At 50.0% G+C, this 23,636-nt stretch overlaps 3 protein-coding genes and 1 non-coding gene across 5 annotated transcripts; 2 read left to right on the top strand and 2 right to left on the bottom strand.

The window, feature by feature from the left end:
- The first annotated feature begins 4,287 nt into the window (after positions 1 to 4,287).
- LOC130681033 (uncharacterized) lies at positions 4,288 to 11,824 on the top strand. Its single transcript, XM_057493059.1, has 2 exons — positions 4,288 to 4,737; positions 9,390 to 11,824. Exon 2 carries the CDS (start codon positions 10,086 to 10,088, stop codon positions 11,274 to 11,276), a length of 1,191 nt encoding a protein of 396 aa, XP_057349042.1. The 5' UTR covers positions 4,288 to 4,737; positions 9,390 to 10,085; the 3' UTR covers positions 11,277 to 11,824.
- A 3,838-nt stretch (positions 11,825 to 15,662) lies between these two features.
- LOC130681013 (uncharacterized) lies at positions 15,663 to 21,953 on the top strand. 2 transcript variants are annotated; one of them, XM_057492999.1, is made up of 5 exons: positions 15,663 to 15,746; positions 18,720 to 18,868; positions 19,016 to 19,129; positions 19,490 to 19,623; positions 20,577 to 21,953. In XM_057492999.1, the coding sequence occupies exons 1-5, from the start codon at positions 15,676 to 15,678 to the stop codon at positions 20,613 to 20,615; spliced, it is 507 nt and encodes a 168-aa protein (XP_057348982.1). In that variant the 5' UTR covers positions 15,663 to 15,675; the 3' UTR covers positions 20,616 to 21,953. The 2 variants fall into 2 exon arrangements, with proteins under 2 accessions (XP_057348982.1, XP_057348981.1); XM_057492998.1 differs by lacking the exon at positions 20,577 to 21,953 and having other exon boundaries at positions 19,490 to 20,559.
- On the bottom strand, positions 17,228 to 17,298 carry TRNAG-GCC (transfer RNA glycine (anticodon GCC)). The gene has a single exon. It is a non-coding gene; the product is annotated as a tRNA-Gly (tRNA).
- A 119-nt stretch (positions 21,954 to 22,072) lies between the features above and the next one.
- Positions 22,073 to 23,554, bottom strand: EXOSC6 (exosome component 6). Its single transcript, XM_036926966.2, has one exon. The coding sequence runs from the start codon at positions 23,332 to 23,334 to the stop codon at positions 22,516 to 22,518; it is 819 nt and encodes a 272-aa protein (XP_036782861.1). The 5' UTR covers positions 23,335 to 23,554; the 3' UTR covers positions 22,073 to 22,515.
- Positions 23,555 to 23,636: the final 82 nt, after the last annotated feature.

The raw sequence follows: 23,636 nt of genomic DNA, 5'->3' as shown, positions 1-23,636 counted from the left end.
TGCTGGACTTGCAAATGTTCATGTTGAAGGGAAATCCAGATGATCCAGGAAGATGCCTATGGCTGCGTCCTACACTCCCCAGTCCCTTCCTAGGCCACCCTCTGGAGGTCTTCAGGCTCTTAGTCCCTGACTATGCACGGACTTAGAAGCCTTGTCAGCACGCCTGATTTCCTGCCCCGCACCTCACGCTGCCTCCGCCTGCTGTGTGTTCCTGTTCACACCCTCTCCCTTTATCCATGATACCTGCACCTGCATGTTCTTCTTTCTTAGCAGTTACCTCAGTTATGGCCCCATCTCCCTCCTCTACCTACAGTGGTACAGAGAGGCTGCGTCCAGAGAGGTGAAAGACTGGGAGGTGCCGTCATGAGATCCAGAATGCACTGTGGCCCAGCTGCACACTGTTGTGTGTGAACATCAACTTGTTTTGCTTGTTGGAGGTCAAAGTGTGACCTGGGACCATGGAACAGGGAGAAGCGTATTAGCCACAATTCTTAGTGGCAACCAGTAGACATAGAAACAACTCTGGCTAATCATGGCAGAAAATGAATTTATCAAAAGGACAATGATTTAAAAATGAGCAAAGAACTTGAATAAACAGTCCTCCAAAGATTCACAAAGGGCCAAGAAGCACATGAAAAGATGCTCCACATCACAGGCAGTAGGAAATCCAAATCAAAACCACAATAAGATCCCACTTCGCACCCTTAGAATGCCTGTCATCAAAGTTAAACACAACTGCCATAGGACCAGCGAGTCCACTCCTCGGTATGTACCCGAGAGAAGTGAAAACGAGGACTCAGAGAAATCCTTCTACACAAAGTTCACAGCAGCTTAGTCACAACAGCACAAATGTCCATCAGTGGATGGACGGATAAACAAACTATCCATTTGTGTAAACACACAGTGGAATATTAGTCAGCTGTTAAACAGAATGAAGTACTGATACACGCTACAATGTGGATGAACCTTGAAAACATTATTTCTAGTGACAGAAGTTAGTCATAAAAGGTCACATATATTATGATTCCATTTATATGAAATATCTAGAATAAGTAAATCTACAGAAACAAATGCAGTCTGCTGGCTGCCGGGGCGGCAGGAAGATGGGAGGTGGGGGTGACAGCTCAGTGGGTATGGGTTTTATTTTGTAATGGTAAAGGTGTTATGGAACTTAGAGGTGGAGAATGCACTAAAATGCCACTGAATTGGTTGATTTCATGTTAGGCAAATTTGACCTCGGCTTAAATCCGTCCATGTGACCCTTTATGACTAACTTCTGACACTGGAAATAATGTTTTCAAGGTTTATGCACATTGTAGCATGTATCAGTACTTCATTCTGTTTAACAGCTGAATAATATTCCACTGTATGTTTACACAAATGGATAGTTTATCTGTCCATCCACTGATGGACATTTGTGTTGTTGTGACTAAGCACAATGGTCACGGGATCCTGGGCAGAGACAGAGAGCCAGGCCAGGGCCCTCTGTGGGCAGAAACAGTGCCTCAAGTTCTGCCTCGAAGCCAGTCTGGGTAGATGCTATGCCCTGCTGCCCAGCACGGGAACTGCAGAATACCTGGCAGTGGCGACACCGGAGCCACTGTATGGCACCCCCACAACTGCCATGGCAACTAATGCTAGCCGTCCGGTGCCCCTCACACCCCAGACCCCAGGTTCCCATTCAGCTGCAGCCTCTCTGGTCAGCATTTCTAAAGTGCGGCCCTTCCCTCACCAACGCATTTCCCGATGCCCCAGCGAAGGGGGCGGCTTTGGGGCATCTCAGCGTGCATGGGGGGAGGTGGCAGTGAGCGGGTCCTACCTGAGAAGTCCATTCCACCCTTCTCATCCCGGGACGAGGCAGCACAGTGCGGTGGTTCCCCATGCCAGTCCACGGACCAGCAGCCCTGGCATCACCTGGGAGCTTGTTAACAAAGCAAATTCCCAGGGCCCCAAACCTAGGGAACAGGAAACTCTGAAGTGAGGCCTGGTGATCTGGGCTTTACCAAGACCTCTGGCTACTGAAGGCGCAGCCTCAGGTGTGAGAACCACAGGCAGAGGCAAAGAGTGTGAGTCTAAAGTCAGACCACCTGAATACGAGAACAGGCTTTGCCCCTCAATAACTGTGCGTCTTTGGGCAAGTTGCTTAACACCAAGGGGACTGGTCACCCCAGCTTCCCTGGAACTGTCCTATTTTAACATTCAAAATTCCACGTGCTGGGAAACCCCTCAGTCCCAGGCAAACCAGGACAGTTGGTCACCCTAAAACTTACCTTTTTGCCTCACGTTCTTCTGGAAAATGAGGATAACGGGATGAGCTAGTACATCGAAGTGTTTGGGACAGAATCTGGCAAACACTACTGATGTCAGCGCAGCTGAGCTAGGCACCTAACTTTACTGATTCCTTCAGTCAACATTATACCACCTAAACTGCATTTGTTAACTAAGTGAATTTGCTAAATAAGTAAAGTGCTTAAAACTGTGGCTGGCAGATAGTAAATATTCAGTAGTTCTTAGCTACTCTCATTCATCCTTATTCTTAGCTAATATTATTTGGGCACAATTGAGTCCTAGTTTCCAGCAAGAATCAGAGCAATTAGAAGCACCCCAACTACTCAAGCTAGCCCCATAGAACCCTAAATGTCAATATGTCCACCCCCCACCTAACACTGTTGTCTTCCTTCCCCAGTCCTCCACCTTCAGAATCCATTCCTGGACCACTTTGCCAGGTTTTTGCCAATATAAATTAGCAAACACCTCTTGGTTCTTTCACTGTCCTCCTAGATCGGAAGTCATTGGCCCCCATGTGCCTGCAGGAATCTGACTTGTTATTTCAGTCTGGAGAAAACGAGAGGTGGCAGGGTAGGGCCCGAAAGGGGATGCCTCAGGACAAGGTCATCACCAGGTGTATTCTTTAGGAAAATGCTAACAGCTGGCCATAGGAGGGAACCCAGGCTGAGTGGGGCCCTGCCACCTGTAGTAACTGTCTCCTGGCCCACCCAGGTTGTTGGCATTCAGGTGGCCAACTCAGAAAGCAGGAGGGTAGAGGGGGATTCAGTGGGTCCCCCGGGCCAGGCCTGCAAGTGACTCACATCCCTCCCACCCATCGCCATGGGCCACCCCCAGCCATGTAGCACACTAACTGCAAGGGAGGATGGGAAACCCCACCTAGATGTGTGCCCAGGAGAGGGAGTGTGGGCTTGGCAAATAGCTAGCAGGTTTCTGACACCTGGATCATCAAAACGACCAGGAGCAACGTTTTTGCTGGTGAGGGAGGCTCCATGAGGCTGGGGGCTGCCTGTCTTCCACGTCTTCCCGAGACAGCCCTGTTTTAATGGCCTCCTCCCTCCACGTGCTGGTCTTTCACAATTAGAGACCTAGGGAGGGTGTGAAACCACCTGATGGTGTCGCTTTATAACCTTTGATCAAGCTTTAAGTTTGGTTTTTTACTCTCTCAGTCTCATGGCTACAAGATACAAAAATTCCCTGGTTTTCTAATCACACCTGGAGCTGAGAATTTGGACACTGAGCTTGACCTTCTTCCTTTTAAGCGGAGGGGTGACATGAGTACAACACCTTGCCCAATCAGACCTTGACCACAGGGTAATCTTTATGTTCTTCTATGACAGGACCAGCAGGTCCCCAAAGCCTCACCTTTGATGGGCACTTTGTTCTGGGGGACCACAGGACTAACTGTCTCAGCATGGCATGCCATGGGCTGCTGATATCCTGTGCCTTAATACTAGCTGCATTTGCACTGTCCTCTGGCCACCTATCAGCCTTGGCACCCGTGCTTCCCTCGGGGCTTCTTGCTCCTCCTGTCCTAGGCCTATTTTTGTATCAATCAAGACTCTTAGCTTTAAGCAACCAAAACCAACTCTGGTGACTCTAAGCAGAGAAAAACCTTGTCAAAATACTGGTTAGTTCCCAGGAGCTCTTGGAAAGGTTGGAGGATCAGATCTGGAAGAGACCCCACTGTCTCTGCTGGGCACCGACGCCACAGTCAGCACCACGGTGGGATGGAGGCGCCCCCACCTTTGAAAGCTGGATGTAGCTGCTGCCATGCTGCCATCAGCTTCTTCACACGAGCAGGTTTAATTCAAAATTGGGCCTGGGGATCTGATTGGAGGGGCACAGAATGGGCCCAGGCCCCAGCTGCAAGGGAGTCTGGGAAAAGGAGGCAGAAAGGGCAGTTTCAGCTTTCTTTATTTAAAAAAAATTTTTTGTAATTGAAATATAGTTTGTGGGTATTTATATGGAATTTATATATAAAGTATAAAAAGCATATGTATAAGCACTTTTGCCTTGATGGTTTGTTTATGGTTCATGATTCGTAATCAAGACAGAAACAGTAGCCAAGACAGAGTTTCTGTGTTCGTTCACCATGAGGATTTGTTCGTTATCCTTCAGAAGGTGAAACTGTTGAGAGTTGGACTTAATTAATGATTGTGCATGGAAACCCCAATATTGTTGTTAACAACCATTTCATCAATAAATATGAAAGATGCCTTCTCAGCACGACTCTTGCGCTGTCACGCCTTGAGTCCCCCGGCTGGTGCTTAAGATCTTCGACGACCAATCGCGTCTCTTCCCTCATCTGCGGGTCAGAGACAGGGAAGGGACCCGACAAGTGGTGCCCGAACAGGGACCTGAAAGACGGTCAAAACTTACGGCAGAGAACCTCCGCTCGGCGGCATTTGCAATTCTAAGGCGGGGAAAGCTCCGAAGATCGTCGACCCGGTAAGATTCCCGGGAAAGCGTACGTAGGGAACAGGATTGAGACGTCAGGGACACTAAAATGGGCCAAAACGAAACTAAAGCAACTAAACCGGAGGATTATTTAAAATTACTCCATACATCAGGAGTGAAAACTTCTAAAAAAGACTTTACACAACTTCACAAGTATATTTAAAAAGTATTGTTATTGGTTACCACCACAAGGGACACTTAAATAAGCTGATTGGGATAATGTTTTAAGAGATTTAAAAAAGGCTCACAGGCAGGGAAACGTCATCTCTGTGCCTGTTTGGTCTTTATGTAATTTGATCACTCTCGCCTTGCAGCCTTTGCAAACTCCCCCTCTGTCTGAAACTAGGTCAGACATATAAGAGTGTGAGAGAGAACTCTTAGATGATGTGGTGGAATCAAGTAGGCGATCCTCATCCCCACGTTCATCTGACCCCTCTTCATCCTCCTCTTCCTCTTCTTCAGAGACTGATGATGAGAGTTCTGTTCGTTCCTCTCATCGTAAAAAACCCCCAGTCTCTCTGTTCCTGCTGCGTCTGCCTTCGTGGCAGGAATACTCAAAGCCCAGAGAGAGGGAGATATAGATGCTTATCTGACACCCTTAGTAGCACCAGTTAATTTAACTCCTTTTGGGCCAGGTGAGGAGCCTGATTTTCCGCAGGGAGGAGTTAAAGCACTTTATACACCTATTCCTTACATGACATTAAAAGATTTTAAACAGGCTAGTTCTTCTTATGGTACTAATTCTCCATATGTTGTGGGTCTCTTGAGGGGGTTGGCAGAGCAGGAAAGGATGATTCCTCATGATTGGGATTTGTTGGCTCGAACTTGTTTGGACTCTTCTGAGTTTTTACAATTAAAGACGTGGTGGTGTGAGGAAGCAAAAGCACAGGCTTTGAGAAATCAGCGCACCGATCCTCCAGTTCTTATAACTGCTGAACAACTAGCAGGACAAGGAGACTGGCTGCAGATAGAGAGACAAGCTGGGTATGAAGACATAGCAGTAACACACGTATGTCTGTGTTGCTTAAAAGCCTGGGAGAAAATACAAGTGGCTGGAAAGCCTGCCTTGCCTTTTAGTAAGCTTGAACAAGGGCTTAATGAAGCCTATGTTGACTTTGTTGCGAGATTGCAAGATAATTTGAGAAAGTCAGTAGCACATCCAGAGTTAAGAGATCTGTTGTTACTGATGCTGGCCTATGATAATGCAAATACAGAGTGTCAGAGAGTGCTTAGACCTTTAAAAGCTGCAGGAGCTAGGATGGAAGATTATATCAAAGCCTGTGCTGATATAGGTTCTCCTACATATCAAGCTAATTTACTAGCAACTGCTATGAAGGGAAAGTCAAGGAGAAATGCAGGAAATTTAAAGTGTTTTGTTTGTGGCAGACAAGGGCATATGAAAAAAGACTGCCGAGTGCAGAGAGAACAAAAGAGTCAAATTTTAAAAATAAACTGCCGTCTGTTTGCCCAAAATGTAAAAAAGGGAGACATTGGTCTAATGAATGTCGTTCAAAATTTGATAAAGATGGTAATCCTATCAATGAGTCTCAGTCTTTAAACTTCCAATCGGGCCAGCCTCTGAGGCCCTAGAAAATAATACAGAGGCATCCTCTCCAATTAAAAGAACATGGCATGATTTACAAGCAGCAGCTAAAGGAAGCGCTGCTGTAGATCTTGCCTCTTCTCAATCTGTATATTTACACCCATCACAAGAAGTCCAATTACTTAGTACAGGAATTTTTGATCCTTTGCCAGAAAATTCTGTAGGATTAATAGTGAGACCTGGAGTTATTGATCAAGATTATATGGGTGAGATTAAAATAATGGTGTCATCTGATAAGGAATTATATATTCCTCAAGGAGAAAGAATTGCTCAATTACTTTTACTTCCCTATCTCCCACCTTCAACAACACCTTATGAGAGGACAAGGTGGATTTGGAAGTACAGATAAACAAATATGGCTTAATACAAAAATTACATCTGACAGACCTCAATGCAAGATCAGTATTCAAGGCAAGTCTTTTACAGGATTGTTGGATACAGGAGCTGATGTATCTGTAATTGCTCTTAAATATTGGCCAAAAAGTTGGCCCAAACAAGAAAAGCATATTCAAGTTTCAGGTATCGGTACAGCTTCTCAAGTATGGCAAAGTTTAGCTACCTTGCATTGTCTAGGTCCTGAAAAACAATTAGCTTTGTTGAAACCTTTAATTGTTGATGTGGCAATTAATCTCTGGGGATGAGATTTAATGCAACAATGGCATACGACATTGTCTTTTGATGAGCCTTCATCAATTCAGTCTTCTTCTTAGGGGTCATTGATAAACAGCTGCTAGCTCCTATACCATTACAGGGGACCACTCAGACGCCCGTTTGGGTGGATCAATGGCCCCTCAATAAAGAAAAATTGGCAGCCTTACATACATTAGTTCAGGAACAACTTCAGCTAGATAGGTTAGAATTTTCCACAAGCCCGTGGAATTCTCCTGTATTTGTTATAAAAAAGAAATCAGGAAATTGGAGACTTTTACAAGACTGAAGACAAACTAATGCAGTTATTAAACCTATGGGACCTTTACAACAAGGCCTCCCTTCTCCGGCTATGGTTCCAAAAGATTGGAACATGGCTATAATTGATCTTAAAGATTGTTTTTTTACAATTCCTTTAGCCATAATAGACAGCGAAAAGTTTGCTTTTACTATCCCTTCTTTAAATTTACAGGCATCTTCAGAAAGATTCCAATGGAAAGTACTTCCTCAAGGAATGTTAAACAGTCCTAAAATTTGTCAAAATTATGTGCATAGAGCTCTTCAGCCTATATGTGAAAAATGGTCTTCAGCTTATATCATTCATTATATGGATGATATTCTCAGAGCCCTACCTAGGCATTTATCTCTTACCAATATTCTCAATGAAACTGAAATTGAATTAAAACAATGGGGATTACAAATAGCACCAGATAAAATACAAATACAATACCCAATGAATTATTTGGGGAATAAAATTCAAGAAAATTCAATAATCCCTCAGAAAATTCAGATTAGGAGATATCATCTTAAAACTTTAAACAATTTTCAAAAGCTCTTAGGAGATATTAATTGGATCCAACCATTATTAGGAATTCCAACTTATAAATCACAACATCTTTTCAATACTTTAAAAGGACCCTCAGATCTTAATAGTCCTAGAGACTTAACCTCAAAAGCTGAGGAAGAACTGAAGTGGATAGAACAACACATTCAAAAAGCTCAATTATCAAGAATTGACTTACACAAACCATTCCTTTTGTTAATTTACTTTACTCCTCATTCTCCTACAGGATTGCTTTGTCAATGTGATGGTTGGTTAGAATGGATATTTTTGCAATATCAAACTAAACCCTCTTTACAACCTTACATTGACAAAGTAGCCTCTATTATTCTTAAAGAATGACAGAGACTAAGACAGATGATTGGTCAAGACCCTCACTCTATTATTCTTCCCTTATCTAAACAAAATATTATACAAGTATTTCAAGAAAATACTCATTGGCAAATTGCATTTTCAGATTATTTAGGAAATATTGACTGTCATTACCCAAGGAATAAGTTATTTTCCTTTTTTCAGCGCCATTAATGGATCCTTCCTCAAAAAACTTCTCCTAATCCATTATTAAATACTGTTACCTTTTTTACAGATGGTACAAAATCTTTTAAAGCAGCTTATATAACTTGCTCTGGCTTATCAAAAACTTTTCAAACATCCTTTACTTCTGTGCAATAAAATGAGTTATATGCTGTATTGCAAGCTTTGCAAGCTTTTCCAGGTCCTCTCAATATTGTTACTGACTCTGCTTAGGCTGCTTTTTCTGTTCCTTTATTAGAAACTGCAACAACATTGGGCACCGTACAATCTCCTATTAACACTTTATTTTCTCAATTACAGGCATGTATCCGTCAATGTCTACATCCTTTTTTCATTACTCATATACGATCACATTCTAATTTACCAAGTCCTTTATCATACTGTAACGATAAAGTAGACAAGCTTGTTTCTTTAATTACTCACCAGCTCAACGATATCACGACCTGACTCATGCTCCTTCCTTCACCTTACAGAAGCATTTTTCTCTTTCTGCATCTGAAGCTCACAGTATCTTGAATTCTTGCCCAACCTGTTCTCAAATTAATTCTCATTTGCAAACAGGAACTGTTCCCAGGGGAAAGCATCCTAACGCCCTATGGCAAATGGATGTTACTATGGTTCCTGAATTTGGAACTCTTAAGCATGTTCATGTTTCCATTGATACTTATTCTTCCGCTTCATGGGCAACAGCTTTACCAGCAGAATGATCTCATCATGTTATTACTCATCTTTTACAAGCATTTGCAGTACTAGGCATTCCTGCCACCATAAAAACTGACAACGCTCCAGTTTACCTCTCTTCTACGCTAAAGAAATTTTTTCAGCTGTATAATATTACTCATAAAACAGGCATTCCTTACAATTCTACAGGTCAAGCTCTAATTGAACGTCATCATCTTACTCTTAAACATTATTTGTTAAAACAGAAAGGGGGATTACTCCCTGATATGATAAAATTAACAGCAAATCAACGCTTAATGCATGCTTTACATGTTCTTAATTTTGATCTTTTAAAAGGTGATGGATGATCAGCTATGGAAATACATTTTTCTGACAATATTTCTTTTCCTGAAACAACATCAGTTCCTGTATGGTGGTCTCCAATAGGTTCTTCACAGTGGTATAAAGGTCATATCAAAGTGTGGGGCAAAGGGTTTGTTACAGAGGATCAATGCTTGATTTGGCTGCCCAGAAAAAGAATTAAGATATGATATGAAGAACTCCCAACATCAACATCCTCAGAAGGAGTTGTTCCAGAGGATGGCCACCAACAGACTTCATCACTGGAATGAAGCTTCCTGAATAGTGAAGTTTCTACTTCTAATTTTGGTGATAACATTCATACATATACACACTGTATAAGCTTGCACTATTATAGCGAGTGTGAGCAGTCCTCCATATTTAGGCCGAGGAGTAGTCCTTCAGTGTGTATCCACCTGTTCTACTCCTGTAGGTCCTGTAGTGTGGAAAAGAGATAGCAAAGAGATATAGAGACAAAAGTATGGAGGAAAGCTTGGATGGAATAATGCAACTAATCAGTTTAAAAGAGATAATACTCGCTATGACATTTACAAAACAGCTTTGACCAGAAATGATATTGGCAATTATTCTTGTGAGAAATATCAAAAAGGAACTCCTGATGTATTATATAAAAGTAGTTATGTCTACCTAGACATATCACTCTCTCCAGAGAGGGAATTTTCTTCACCTAATATGTGGTTACAACTTGCAAGTCAAGGCCTGAACAAGTCATCTTTTTGTGTAGCAGGAGATTCCTCTATTAGTAGATTATTAAAGAAGAATTTGATAGATATAGGACTCCCTTTTTCTGTTTTCACTAATATTTCAGGAATAAACATTACTCACTCTCCTAAAGTTCTTACTTGTGAAGTTCAATTGAACTTGCCTGTCAGTATTACTATAGTTTCTGAATGTATATGTATTAATTGCACTCATATTCCTTCCTACTGCAATTCTACCGTTCATGTAAAATGGCCTTTTGGATACAGACATCCAAATGGCTGGGTATTTTTATGCAATAACAAAACATATCAAGCCTTTTCTTCACACTATCAAGGTGTTTGTGGAGTGGGACGAAATTTTCCTGCTCTTATAGACCATCCTGGATGTAAGCACAGACAGGTTTCTCGAGCCCTGCCACCTGATTGTGATGACAACTTGAAGTTGTTGGATCCTGTCAGTGTAGCTATCGCTGCTGCATTCATCCTATCAGCTCCAGGACTTGTCGTAGGAATGCAGAATGAAATATCCAAGATGGCCTGTGCATACAGTAAAACAACAAATCTGACTGCTTCTGTTTTATCTGAACTCAACCAAGAACTGGGAGAAATACGAGTTGCAGTACTTCAAGATCGTGCTACTATAGACTATCTATTGTTAAAAGAACATATGGGATGTGAACAATTTCCAGGCATGTGTTGTTTTAATCTGTCTGACTTTTCTCAAACTATTCACAATCAAATAGATAATATTCATCATTTTATTGATAAGTTTTCTCAAATGCCTGAGTTACCTAAGTGGTTTTCTTGGTTTCACTGGATATGGCCAGTAATTGTAGGCCTGCTTCTTTTGTGTATTTGCCTTCCAATCTTGACAGCCTGGATGCGTCATATAGTCACCAGTTTGTTAAAACCAATGCATGCTTATGCTACTTTCCTGGAAGTGATGTCTAAAAAATTATTGTTCTTTGTTTGCATTGTTATTCATGAAAGTCCATGCACTAAATCTTTATATTTTGTGATTTCTATGATTAAGGCTGGACATAAGAGTGAGAGTATGAAAACAAACATCAACAAACATCAGTTTACTCCTAATGCCTTCTTTTTCCACATGTTCTCCCCCTGTGTGGCCCCAGGAGACGGCTGGTTAGCCAGAGACGGGTGAGATTCCTCATGGGAGGAACAACCTAAGACAGGCACAGTCATAAAGGGTCACCAGGTGAGGGGGTGGGGGCCAACTGAGGCGAGGCTTAGAGCCTCGTCCCCCCACTTATATAAGGCATTCTCTGCTGCTTTTGTCCAGCTAAGTTCATACTTAAAAAATTAAAAACGGATCTTTCGCCTTAGTTACAACAATCATTATTTTAAAGTTCTTTAATAAAAAAAAGGGGGAAATGTGGGAATTTATATGGAATTTATATATAAAGTATAAAAAGCATATGTATAAGCACTTTTGCCTTGATGGTTTGTTTATGGTTCATGATTTGTAGTCAAGACAGAAACAGTAGCCAAGACAGAAAGAGTTTCTGTGTTCGTTCACCATGAGGATTTGTTCGTTATCCTTCAGAAGGTGAAACTGTTGAGAGTTGGACTTAATTAATGATTGTGCATGGAAACCCCAATATTGTTGTTAACAACCATTTCATCAATAAATATGAAAGATGCCTTTTCAGCACGACTCTTGCGCTGTCACGCCTTGAGTCCCCCAGCTGGTGCTTAAGATCTTCGACAACCAATTGCATCTCTTCCCTCATCTGCGGGTCAGAGACAGGGAAGGGACCCGACATAGTTGATATCCAATATTATATTGGTTTCAAGTATGCAACATAGTGATTGGACAATTACTGCATTATGAATTGCTCACCCCAACTAATGTAGTTATTATATGTCAACCTAGAAAGGTGTTACAGAACTATTAACTATATTCTCTCTGCTATACTTTCATCCCGGTGACTAATTTGTGTTGCGATTGCGATTTTGTGCCTCTTGATCCCCTTCCCCTATTTCATCCACCCGCCCCCATGGTAAACACCAGTCACTTCTCAGTGTCTGTGAGGCTGCTGCTGCTTTGTTCATTTTGTTGTTTAGTTTTAGATTCTACATATAAGTAAACTCACATGGTACTTGTCTTTCTCTACCTGGCTTATTTCACTGAGCATAATACCCTCTAGGTCCACCCATGTTATCGCAAATGGCAGGATTTCTTTCTTTTTTATGGTAGACATTTTCAGTTTCTTTCATGGGAGGCAGCTTCTGTCTTAAAGCTGGGGGGATACCTCTAACACAGGAAGGGGGCTGAGATGTACAGCGGCCAAAAGAATGATTCCTGTCTGCTGCAAGAAGCCCCCTGTACATCCAGGACTCCGGCGGGCGGTGCTGGCCCGGTCAGCCCACGCTCTACCCAGAGGCCTCACCAGCCACTGGATTCTGTGCAAGGGGCACGGGTGATGGGACAGTCCTGTGCAGAGGCACTGTGGCCTGGAGATACAGACAGTAACTGACAGCTTGCAGCTGAACCCACCGGGTATCTTCCAGAAAGTCCTTGAACTTCTTGGAGCTTTGTGGTGGTTGCAAGGCAGGAAACTGAGATATCATCCCTCCTCTCCACGTGCTCTCTGTGTGACCCTGGGTGCACAAGGCAGCCTTTCTGCAAGATAGCACTGCCTTGTGAGGTTGTGAGGATTAAGCAAGATGATGGGTGTAAAGTGTGCAGCACAATGCCTGGCAAATGGTTGGAATGCAGTAACTGTTGGCTGCTGGTTGCGATCTTTCACGTTGGAGGTGGTACATGACCCTTTCCTTTCTTCCTGAGAGTTCTATGACAACAGGTGAGCTACTTGGCATCCATCTGACAAATTCAGTGTGGACATGTCAGAGTCGGCTCAGGAAACTCTGGGGACAGTCCATCCCCTTCTGCTTCTTTTCTTTTCCCTTATTCTAGCCCTTCCATCCCCTGGGCCTCTCTGTTTCAGTCTTCCACTTTCTTCCCACCAGACTGCTGACTTCCCCTGCCCTTATGTCACCTGCTGTCACTTACTATGAATCCTGTTCATTAACCATCCTATCTGTGCTCCTGCAGTCAAGGACACACAGCCTTGGGGTGGGGGGTTGGCCCTTAGGGAATCCATCTCAAGGTCTTTGTAAGAGATGAATATGGAGCAAAGACCTCCACCCCATCTTCTGGTGTTCGGTCCCTGTGATGGTTACTTTTATGTGTCACTTTTACTGGGCCAATGGCCAGATATTTGGCTAAACATTATTTTGGGCGAGTCTGTGAGGGGGTTTTTGGATGAGATCAACATCTGGATGGGTTGGCTGGGTAAAGCAGATTGCCCTCCCCTTGTTGGGTGGGCCTCATCCAGTCCCTTGAAGGCCTGAATAAAACAAAAAGCCTTGTCGCTCCCGAGAGGGAAGGGGAGCTCTTCCGGCCTGACTGCCATTGGGCAGGGACAGTGGTTTTTTTCCTGCCTTCCAACTTGAACTGAAAATGTGGCTCTTCCTGGGTCTTGAGCCTGCTGGTCTTTGGACTAGAACCACACCACCCGGAGCCTCGGTTCCTCAGCCTGCCAGCTACAAGTCTTGGGGTTTGTCAGCCTTCATAATCATGTGAGCCCAGGCCTTATAATAAATCTCCTAGCATCTGTATACAGATCCTACTGGCTCTCCTCTGGAGAACCTTGACTAATACAGTCCCTAAACAGGGATGTGGCCTGGCCATGGCCTCATGCCTGCCTGCTCTGGGCTGTAGGTGGTAGATGCCTACCACACACGACACAGTTTGCCATTGATGGTGAACTTCCCAGATGCTCCACCAGTCCCCTCAACTGGCCCCAATTGGTGGCCATTGAATTTTCCCACTTGACCCACAGCTTGGTCGCATGCAGATCTGCTGCATTCTGTCCTTTCTGCACAACCGCATCTCAGGGTCTCTAGTTTAGGGGATGGCGAAGCTGCAGAGCCCAAAGGGAATAGAAGTTTATTTTCATGCTGTACCTTGAGCCTTGGGCACAGCAGGCATTGATAAGTAAGTGCCTACGCACTGTTGCCCTGTGTGGCGGACATGGTGTAATTTCCTGTCCTCTCTGGACATTACAAATGTGAAAATGACCACGGGAATGAATACATGACAAAGGAACAGACACAGAAAGCCAGTTGACATGGAAGTGCAAATGTTTACCTTGGAGCATGGGCATTTCTTTAGCATGTTCTTGAGTGAATGAATCAGGATCAGGATCATGAATGGAAGAGAAAGGCGGAGGGTAGGGGTGCAAAACTGCCAACTTCCTCCCAGTTAAACACTCGGTCTGGATTGTCAGCACCTCCGGGACACTGCTGTCATCTCCTTGTTCCTTAGAAAGAGCAAAGCAGGTGCTGAGTAAGTGCTCCTGGGGATTGTGCGGCAGCATGTCCTGAGAACAGGAAAAGGAGAAGACCCAGGTTTTGTACTGTCTTGGCAGCCCAAGTGGGCCATGGATGATGACCTTAGAGTCAGGAACAAAGGCAGTGGGCTAGGGCAGTGGGCTAAATCACGGACCTCGATGTCATGAGTGAGACTCTGGAGTCTGATTCAAACCCACACACGAAAACCAGGATTGATTTAATGGTGTTCCATTCACATACTCAGCAGACATTGACTGAACACCTGGGTGCCAGGCCCCGAGCAAGCGGGTGTGGTGATAGGGGGTGCAGACAGCAGGGTGGCCCTCCCTCTTCCATGGGTGCAGAGCTGTTCTCTACAGGGGAGGACGCTGAATGAGAGGAGCCCAGAAACAAAATGATCTGCCTGCGAGTGGAGCACAGATGGCTGCGTGGCTGGACTCCTCAGCCGTCCCTGAATCAGATCCAGCTGGCTCTTTACTCCAGGCCCCTGCAGAGAGGGCAGCAGGTCCCCGCCCCAGCCCAGGACCCCGCCTAGGCACTGCTCCTGTTTCTCACTTGGAGCCACACTGACCATCTCAGACGCAGCCAGCCTGAGGGCTTAGCCCAGAGGCAGCTGTGGTGCGTGGGCCTGGCAGCAGGCTGGCAAGCAGGCGGGCAGCTGGGCAGCTGGAGAACCCTCGAGAATTAACCCCGACCAGGGCTAGGTGTCTCCTCAGAGGACACCAGGATCACCGACATCCCGCCGCCTGGTTTTGACGGTACCTCGCCCCTAGTTCCCTGGCCTGGGCAATAGTGCTGATTCTGATGGTGGTTTGGGTTCTGAAGAAAACCGTAGAGAACGCTCCCAACCCTTGGGGTGTTCTTGTTTTGAAGTGTGCCTCCGGGACTGTTTGTCTCGGCGCCATGGTCCCCCGAGGATGGAGATGGCCCTTCTGGAACCTGAGGCCGGCCCAGGGTAGGTGTGCCCAGAGTTGGCTGAGGCCGGGCTGGGCTGCGCACTGAGCAGGTGGGGGTGGGCGCTCCGCGGTGCTGCCTCCCAGGGCCCTGCCCACTGCCCAGTGCCCACTGTCTGGAGCTGAGGAGCCGGGAGGGGCCGGCTGGGACGGAAGCAGGCCTGTGAGCACCTGGCCCCTTCCTCTCCTCATGTTCTGCCCCACTCTCTCATTCTTTCCTCAGATTTAGACATGGCTCAAGAGCCCATGCCCAGCCCTGCCCGGTCAGGCCAGAAGAGGCAGCAGGGCACAGCCACCTCCTGGTGAGTCTGTCTGGTGTTGCCTGCCGGGGAGGGAGGCTGGCTGCTGGCTTGTGTGGGGCTCTGGGGTCCCCTGGGGTGGAACAAGGACCCCAGGAGGCGGCTCAGACTGCCTGTCCTACTCACTGGCCACCTGAGGAGCCCCCTTCTCCCTCAACCTCAGGTTTTGTCCGTGACTTGAGAGAGTCCACCCAGCTCATTCCGCAGTCCCTTCTCACTGGTGTCACCCAGCACCGTCCTGCTGGCAGAGGCAGGGGGCACCTGTAGGGTGCTTAGGGGCTTCCTCCAAGTACAGGTGTTTGGAAGGTAGCAAATGGGAATTTCTCTGGGTGAAATCTTGCCCCTAGCTTGGGAAGCTTAAAGAGACCTTTAAACATTCCAATGGAGCTCACCAACCTCTGCCAGCCAAAGTGCCGTTTCGCAGGTGTAGTGAGGGTGTATGTGAGCAGGGTAGCTCCTTCGTCCCCTCAGCTGTGCAATTGTGATGGCCACACTCCACTCCTGACCCTGTTGCGGGCATTTGGGTGGTTTCTATCTTGCCACAAAGGAGGCAGGGAGGCTCTTGCGCTGTGTCATTCTGGACTGAAGAGTGGGTGTGCTCTCCCCGGGACCTCATGGATGCCCAGCAGGCTCCACCCAGTCCTGCTGGCCCCCTGAGGGGTGCGCGTGGAGGAACAATGGGAAGTAACGGCAGCTGTCCCATGGGGGTTCAGACTCCATTCACAGGGGCCCCTATCACTGGGGCAGGGATGGGCCCTCAGACCCACATGCCCCCAGAGGACTCCAGTGGGGAGAGTGAAGGCCTCCCTGGGAGCTGAGGCTGCGATGGGTCTGCAGCAGCAGTGGTGAGCAGTTGTCGCTGTAGCTCTGGACCCTTGAGACGGTGCCAGAGGAAGGACAGGTGGGGATGGGGTTCTGGTGGCCCCTGACCTGCTGGATGACCTCTCCATAAGAACTGGTCAAGTCCAGGCTATGTGACTTGGCCCTCAGAATGGAACTTGTCAACCTGGAGAGGAAAGTTTGTGGCAGAAGACTGCCCCAGGTCCCGTCCTCCCAGCCCCTGGTCCTGAGGACACTTCAGGGGGCTTGACTTCGGCCCACAGCGCCATTTTAACAGTGCGTTCTATTTCTCTTTATGTGGGAAGCTTGCAGACTGTAACCATTAGCCCAGACCAGGGCACAGATGAGGCTGTGGACCCCGTGCCACCGGGCCACTGCCCCCTGGGGACAATGGGACAAGGCCACACACCTAGGGTATAGGCCTCCACCCTGGCTGATGACTGAGTGGTGGGGAGCCAGACAGAGCCCCTGCAGCAGCTCATGTGGACTAACTCAAAACCCACCCTGACTCTGTCTTAACTTGGCAGCTCCTAAGTGTGTGCTCAGCAGTCAGTGAAGGACCATTCTTTCACTATTCATTTTTGGCATTTTAAGAAGTCGTTTTAGGGGAAATATATAAGGAAAGGAAAAAAAAAGTTACTTTGTGCATTGGCCGGGAATCGAACCCGGGCCTCCCGCGTGGCAGGCGAGAATTCTACCACTGAACCACCAATGCTACAGTTGAGTCTTGAGTTACCCTGGGGGCTCAGGTGGTCACCCAAAGACCCTCGTGCAGTGCCTGGCTTCTGCAGAGGTTGCTGCCCAGTCGGGGAGGGGACCCGGGCCACCCCAAAGGTGTCCGGACAAGCAAGAACTTTCCCCCAGCAATGGCGCTCAGCCGGGACTCGTTTCCTTGAGCTCTGTCCCGGGCCCCAGCCCTCCCGGCTCTGTCCTTGCTGGCCCTCAGCTGGGGGAGCTGCCTGTTTTCGGCACCTCACCCGGGCCCACCCCACCCCACCCCACCCCATCCCACCCCGCTGCGCCGGGGGTGGGTACGCGCCCGCCCCGCGCTCTGCTGGCTCACCTTCCATCCTCTCGGACGGGCCTCCCACCACCGGAATCGGCTTCCAGGTGGTTCCTAGGCCGCCCACCCAGGAAGCGGTGACGGGGGTGGCCGGAAATCTCAGGCGCAGGCCTGGGGATCCCGCGGGATGTAGGGGAAGGGAGCCTCCGAATGTCCTCCATTCCGCCCTGAGGGTGTGCGCGCACAGTACCAAAAGTTGTTTCAGAAACTTTACTGCCTCCAGTATGCAACCTCCCCTTCCCTCAATTCATCACCTGCCCCAGCCCCAGCGCAGGTGGCGCCTGCAGCTCCTGCAGCTCCCGCAGCTGTGTGCTCACTGGGCTTTCCAGGCTGGGACCCAGTTATCCCTCTGCACAGATCTCCCCATGGCCCTTGGGCACATGGAGGTACACGGTGCAGGAGAGAAGGGGGCAAAACTGGGCAGTAAAGTGCCTGGAACCTTCTGGCTCTTCCTTTCTTTGGGGTCCTGGAGCAAAGGGGAAGGTGGACGGCCATGGCCCGAAGCCTGCCTGGCTGGCCGTGCCAGTGCTGGGCCCTGCATCCTGGCCATTCCCACACAAGGATTAAAGGCCCTCACACCCCCACCGTGGCTCTGGGCTCTGACTTAAGGCTTTCCTTTCATCCCTTGCCAGACAGGGATCCAGAGCATCAGCAGGGCCCCAGTCAGGCAGCAGTCTTGGAAGGCACTGCCCTGGCTGGCCAGAAGCCTGTGGGTGATTGTCCCCCTCCTGCCACCTGGCAGATGCTCCTTATCAGAGGCCAGCCATGGGGAAGCTTGTTTGCTGATGTCTCCCCAAGTGACCTTGGTCAAGTCCCTAGGGCTCTTCTGGTGGAAAACCCAGAATTCTAAGGAAAAACTGCATACTCCAAGTTAAACTGAGGTCTGGGCAAGCACTCGTGGCTCAGTCAGTGACCCCTTCCCCATTTTCCTCTGTCCCAACATCAATAACTATGACCTGGAGTATGAGTTGCACAGAGATGTCCCTGCAGACGAGTGAGCCCTGACTCCTCAGCCCTCTGGGCAAGCAGGTGGGGCTGGTTGGCCTCACTCCCTCTCTGCTCTGTCTCCATAGGGTGTATGAAAGCCAGAGGATCCCTCCACTCATCAGCCGTGTACCTGTCAAGATCCGGAGGACCCACATGGGCATAGGGGCCAAGAGCAGCTTTGGTCGCCACAAGACCCCCAGGAATAGCCACCTGCCTCCCCCTGAGCAGATAAAGCGTGAGTGAGGGGGCACAGCCCTCGCGTACAGGGCTAGGACAGGGCTGGGTGGCCCTTAGCAGTGAGGGCAGATCCTGGAGCCCTGGCAGCACTGCCTTCTGACTCCTGGACCTGGTGGGCCACCAACTCTGGCCCCTCTCTCAACAGTCCAGACTGAGGAGCTGCACGCCATCGTGGCGGAGCTGAGCCAGATCAAGGCCCAGGTGGACCACCTACTGGACAGTCTGGAGCTCCTGGACCAGCAGAAGGACCAGCTTCCAGGTCTGGCCCCGGCCACACTCTCAGCAGGCTCGTTTTTCCCACTGCTGAAGGTGCCAAGGGCACCTGAGGTCCCGCCTTGGGCTTCCCTTGTCTGCAGGGCTCCTCCCCGCCCTCCCCAGAGTGCACGTCCCCCCACTCCCTCCGCCTGTTTTGTGGCTTGAGGACCCTTGCAGCTTCTAGGCTGTCCTGCAAACCCCACCTGCTCAGCAGCTGTCTGGAGCCAGAGCAGGGTCCCAGCCCATCTCCATCTTGTACCCTTGAGCCCTTGACGTCCTAGGTCAGTGCTGGGCATCAGGCGGTCTCTCTCGAGTCAGCCAGGGCCTCCGAACCTAGTCATTTACTGGTGTCTCTCCCTGACAGGGACCGAGGACATCGAAGAGAGCAGGCATCCTGGGAGTAAGGATTCCTCATGCAGAACCCCTGAACCCCAGCACAAGCCCAGGGGCCAGAGGGAGGCAGACAGCTCCAGGGAGAGTGCAGACCCAGAGGAGGCAGTGAGTGGCCTGGCGCCTCCATCTTCCCCTCATGTTTGGGTCCTGTGGCCTGTGAGCATGGGAGGGACTCGGGTTTGTGTGGGAGCCCACAGTGTTGGTTGGGGGAGGCATATAACTTCTACCAGAGGCAATGCCCTGATGCTTTTTATGCCCTCTCGACTCGGGCTTCGCCCGCTCAGCTGGGCCAGGGGCTACTGCTGGGCAGCTGTGCCAGTTCTGGGCTGAAATATCATCTCCTCCTGGAAAGTGGGGACAGGGGCCTTAGGGCATTGCAGAGGGAATGTCTCAGGTATGCCTTGTTGCCCCTAAACCCTTGCCTAAGAAACAGCTGGTAAGATTTTAAATCTTGTTAAAATCCAGATTTCTGCCCTTTTCCTGCCCCATCCGCACCTGCTGCCCTAGGCTCTGTGGGATGTCGTGTACTGTACCGTGCTCCCCAGGAGAGCTGTGGCACACTGAGCTTCCTGGGTGGAAATATCCAAACCGGGATCAAACAGCCCTTTGTGCAGTGTTAAAGGGCCCGAATGCCCCACCTCTACCCCCACCCTGCATCTGCGGTCCCCGAGGTGGACCAAGCCCCCCTGCAGGTTGGACCATCTCAACAAGGCTGCTGGGGGCTTGGCACAGATGAGCTTCCCTTCTTCTACCTGTCTAGCTCTGCCCCTTGGCCTGCTGGGTTCCAGAGGGCCCTTATTGTTACCCAGGTTACCCAGGCCCTGAGTCACATCGGGGAAAAGGATGGGCTAGGCTGAGAGAATGCTTTTGTCTGTCCCGTGGTTGTGGGTCCCCAGGTCTCTGGAAGAATCTGGAGTAGCTCTAAACTGCCAAGGCTGCCAAGAAAGGGAGGTGGGGGGTGGGGGGAAATGGGACATGTTTGCAGACTGCCCTCCGTTTCCTAGTCACCATGCCCATCAGCACTCCCAGCAGGACTCCTGCTTCTGTTCTTCCTACAGGTGAAGAACCATGCGTCAGGCCAGGAGGGCTGTCAATAGAAGGTTGGAACCCCTCCAAGCACATCGGCTCCAGGCACCTTCCCAGGTGGCTCCCTTCCTTGCCTTGCGTGGTTTTTCAAAGGCCCTCACCCCCCACGGGAGGCACCTGTTCTGGAGTGAGAGCAATGGAAGTGGAGGCACGGCTCAACCAGACTAGCCGGGAAGCCTCCCCGGGGGCAGCTTTAGCTTTGGGGTCAGTGTTCCCAGCTTGGTCCAGGGGCAGGAGGGAGGCAGCCGGCAGCTGCTGCACTCCAGCTGACCCTCCTCATGAAGCTGAGGTGCAGCCTCGCTGGGGGCCGTTGGGACGGTCTTCCTGGGAGCACATCGGCACCGTACTGCGGGTACTGCTTCAACTGCTCTTCTCCCCTCCCAAGTGAGACCCTGCCAGTCCGCTGGACGTGGAGCATACTGCAGCAGCCCGCCTAGTATTCTCCAGCCAAAGTGGTGCACAGGAAATATACTTGTGTTCCTACAACCCCCCTCAAGGTGTGAAACTGAGCTCTAAGGCCCTCGGCGTGTGTCCCACAGAACCCTTTTCAGTTCTAGACTCCCTATCCACCCTACAAAGGCAAACTTCAGAATTGGGGCTTCATTCTTAATATTGTTTCTGTGATGCTATGCATGTCAGAGGGGAAAAATAAAATTTGTATTTCTCTTTCCTGGCCAGGGTTCTTGGTATGGTGTCCCAGCCTCACTCTGGTCCTTGGGCTGCCTAGGCCAGCTCGTCCTAGAGAAGCTGAGCAGGTCCCTGAGACACACAGGTTCTGAAGCTCATATGAGGCTGCAGCAGAGGGGACCAGGCTGCTCAGCCTTCCTCCTGTCTAGACCTGAGCGCAAAGCTGTGGGCTCAGAAGCCACACAGGGAAGATCCTACCCTCGTGGTCCATCAGCCAGGCCAGTTCTGCCCTCTGGCACTGCCAGGCTGCTCTGGTTTCCCAACAGCGAGAAGCTCTCACTCCTGGCAGTTCAGTTCATCTGCCCTCTCTCCGGAGCCAAGACTGGACAATGGGCACCAGATAAAGAAGTTGGCCTGGTCCCTCACTTAGCAGCAGTGGAGGTCGTCTCTGGCTGTGCTGCTCTGCACATGGCCAAGGAAGGGTGAGATCTGCCTTCCACCCAGAGCCAACCCTTTCCAGTTACCCAACCCGGAGCTGTGGTCTTGCCCAGCACCAAACCAGAGACTAGACGGTGCGCCCAGAGTGCTTCTGGGACCACACAACTCTCCCCATTCTTGTCACACCCCAGCAGCCATCTGAGTAGCAGCTCCTCCTCTTGCAAAGCACAGTTCCCTGCATCAACCCCTGCAGCTCCTTCAGATTCAGCCTGTCTCTTCTGCTCATCTTAGACACTTTTTAGACAATGCTGCCCCAAGCCCTTGACACGAGGGGTCCAAGAACACAATGCCCAGCTCAAAAAGCCTTGCTCTTTAAATCCCGTAAGAAGCACAATAAAAGATATTTTCAGATATAAAAGGGGTTTTGTTTTGTTTCAGCTCAGATATACATGAGAAGGCACAGTTCCCTCGTCCCTTCTCTCAAAAGCAGCACAATTATATAGGAAGAAGTAACTGGTTGGCCTGCATAGGGTCCATCCCTTACAACAGAGCCACGTTCCGTTTTATTTTGCTAAGTCCAGCTGAAGTCTTTTCCACCTTGGAAGTCACACTGCATTCATAGGTTTCTTCCACTGGCTCACAGCTGGGAGCCAGCTCAAGTAGAAAAAGTTTCTTTAATGGAGCAGTTTATTTAAAAAATCGTTTCAACACAGCTGTGCATCAGCTCTACGCGCGCCTCTGCAGATCTTCTCCCGAGCTCCGCATTCTCAGATGGGCGCAGTGTGGAAGCCCACCGCAGGGTCCTTTCAGATCGGCGGCAGCTCGGTCCTCGGCGTCCGTCGTGGTTCAGGACGACGCGGCGGCGCCCCTGCGGCGGGCGGCCCTTGTCAAACACTGCTGCAGTACAGGGTAGAGGCGCTGGCAGCCCTCGAGGCCCAGGCGCACGGCTTCGGCCCAGCTGTCGGTCAGGCCGCCCTCCCCGCTGCCCAGCAGCCCAGCCACCTGGTTGAGCACGGGCATGAGCGCCACGGTGAGGCCGGCGGTGGCGCGCTCCTCCTCCAGCCGCGTGGGGTCCAGCAGCCAGGTAGGCGCGGGCCCCGGCGCACGGCTCAGGCCGCAGCCCACCACCAGGTCGTACATCTCGACGCCCGCGTCGGCCAGGGCGAGTGCGGCGGCTGTGAGCGCGGCAGCTAGAGCCGAGCCGCCATCCTCGAGCAGCAGCGCGGACACCTCGAGCTGCGCGCGTGGGTAGCGGCCCAGGCGCACGGCCGGCTCGAGCGCCTCCTGCAGGGCCAGCGCCAGCTCGCGCTCCTCACCGCCTCCGGGCGGCGCGCGGCGCCGGCGGCCCGCGAAGGGCGCGCGGCGGAAGTCGCAGAGCAGGCGGCCGCGTAGCGCAGCCGGGGCCTCGCCGCCCCCACCCGCAGGGCCGCCGCCGCGGTCGCCGCCCTCAACCTGGCGCGGGCCAGACACGGCGCACAGCACCTTGGTGCCTCCCGCCTCCAGGTAGGCGGAGCCCTTGGCCTGGCTCAGCAGCCCGGCGCGCGCGTACACGGGCCGCAGTCGCGTCGGGTCGCGAGCGGCGGGTGCCTCGTCCTCGTCGGCCGCGTACAACTGCGGCGGCTGCGACTCCTCCGGCCCGCGGATGCGGCGGTGATCCCCGGGCATGGCGGCGCCTGGAGCGCAAGCCACTTCCGCCCGTCTGCACAACCTCTTGTGCCGGCTCTTCCGCCAGCTTAAAGCCGCTTGCCCGCGCGCGAGCTGTCGGGATATCGGCGGACACCGCCGCCCCGCCCACTGCCGTCCTGGAGGGAGAACGGCGAGCTCAGCCGAACCCGGGGCCGGACGCCCACGGATGGACCCCGCAGGCCTGAGGAAGTGGACCTGGGCCGACTTCTAGCGTTCCCCAACAGGGCATGATCTTCCTCCTTTCATTTGTAAAGGTTGTTATTATCTTAATTTTGCACCTA

Source organism: Manis pentadactyla, chromosome 15 (assembly GCF_030020395.1).
Source record: "Manis pentadactyla isolate mManPen7 chromosome 15, mManPen7.hap1, whole genome shotgun sequence".
Taxonomy (NCBI): domain Eukaryota; kingdom Metazoa; phylum Chordata; class Mammalia; order Pholidota; family Manidae; genus Manis; species Manis pentadactyla.
The sequence above is the reverse complement of the archived record's forward strand: the minus strand, read 5'-3'. Positions and strand labels throughout refer to the sequence as shown.

Excerpts from the sequence above, each read along its gene's own strand:
- LOC130681013 (XM_057492998.1), top strand. The coding sequence starts at position 15,676 with ATGGCTCAAGAGCCCATGCCCAGCCCTGCCCGGTCAGGCCAGAAGAGG. Across the intron at positions 18,869-19,015 it reads TCCCCCTGAGCAGATAAAGC|TCCAGACTGAGGAGCTGCAC; the intron begins GTGAGTGAGGGG and ends CTCTCTCAACAG. Across the intron at positions 19,130-19,489 it reads GCAGAAGGACCAGCTTCCAG|GGACCGAGGACATCGAAGAG; the intron begins GTCTGGCCCCGG and ends TCTCCCTGACAG.
- LOC130681033 (XM_057493059.1), top strand. The coding sequence starts at position 10,086 with ATGTGGTTACAACTTGCAAGTCAAGGCCTGAACAAGTCATCTTTTTGT.
- EXOSC6 (XM_036926966.2), bottom strand. The coding sequence starts at position 23,334 with ATGCCCGGGGATCACCGCCGCATCCGCGGGCCGGAGGAGTCGCAGCCG.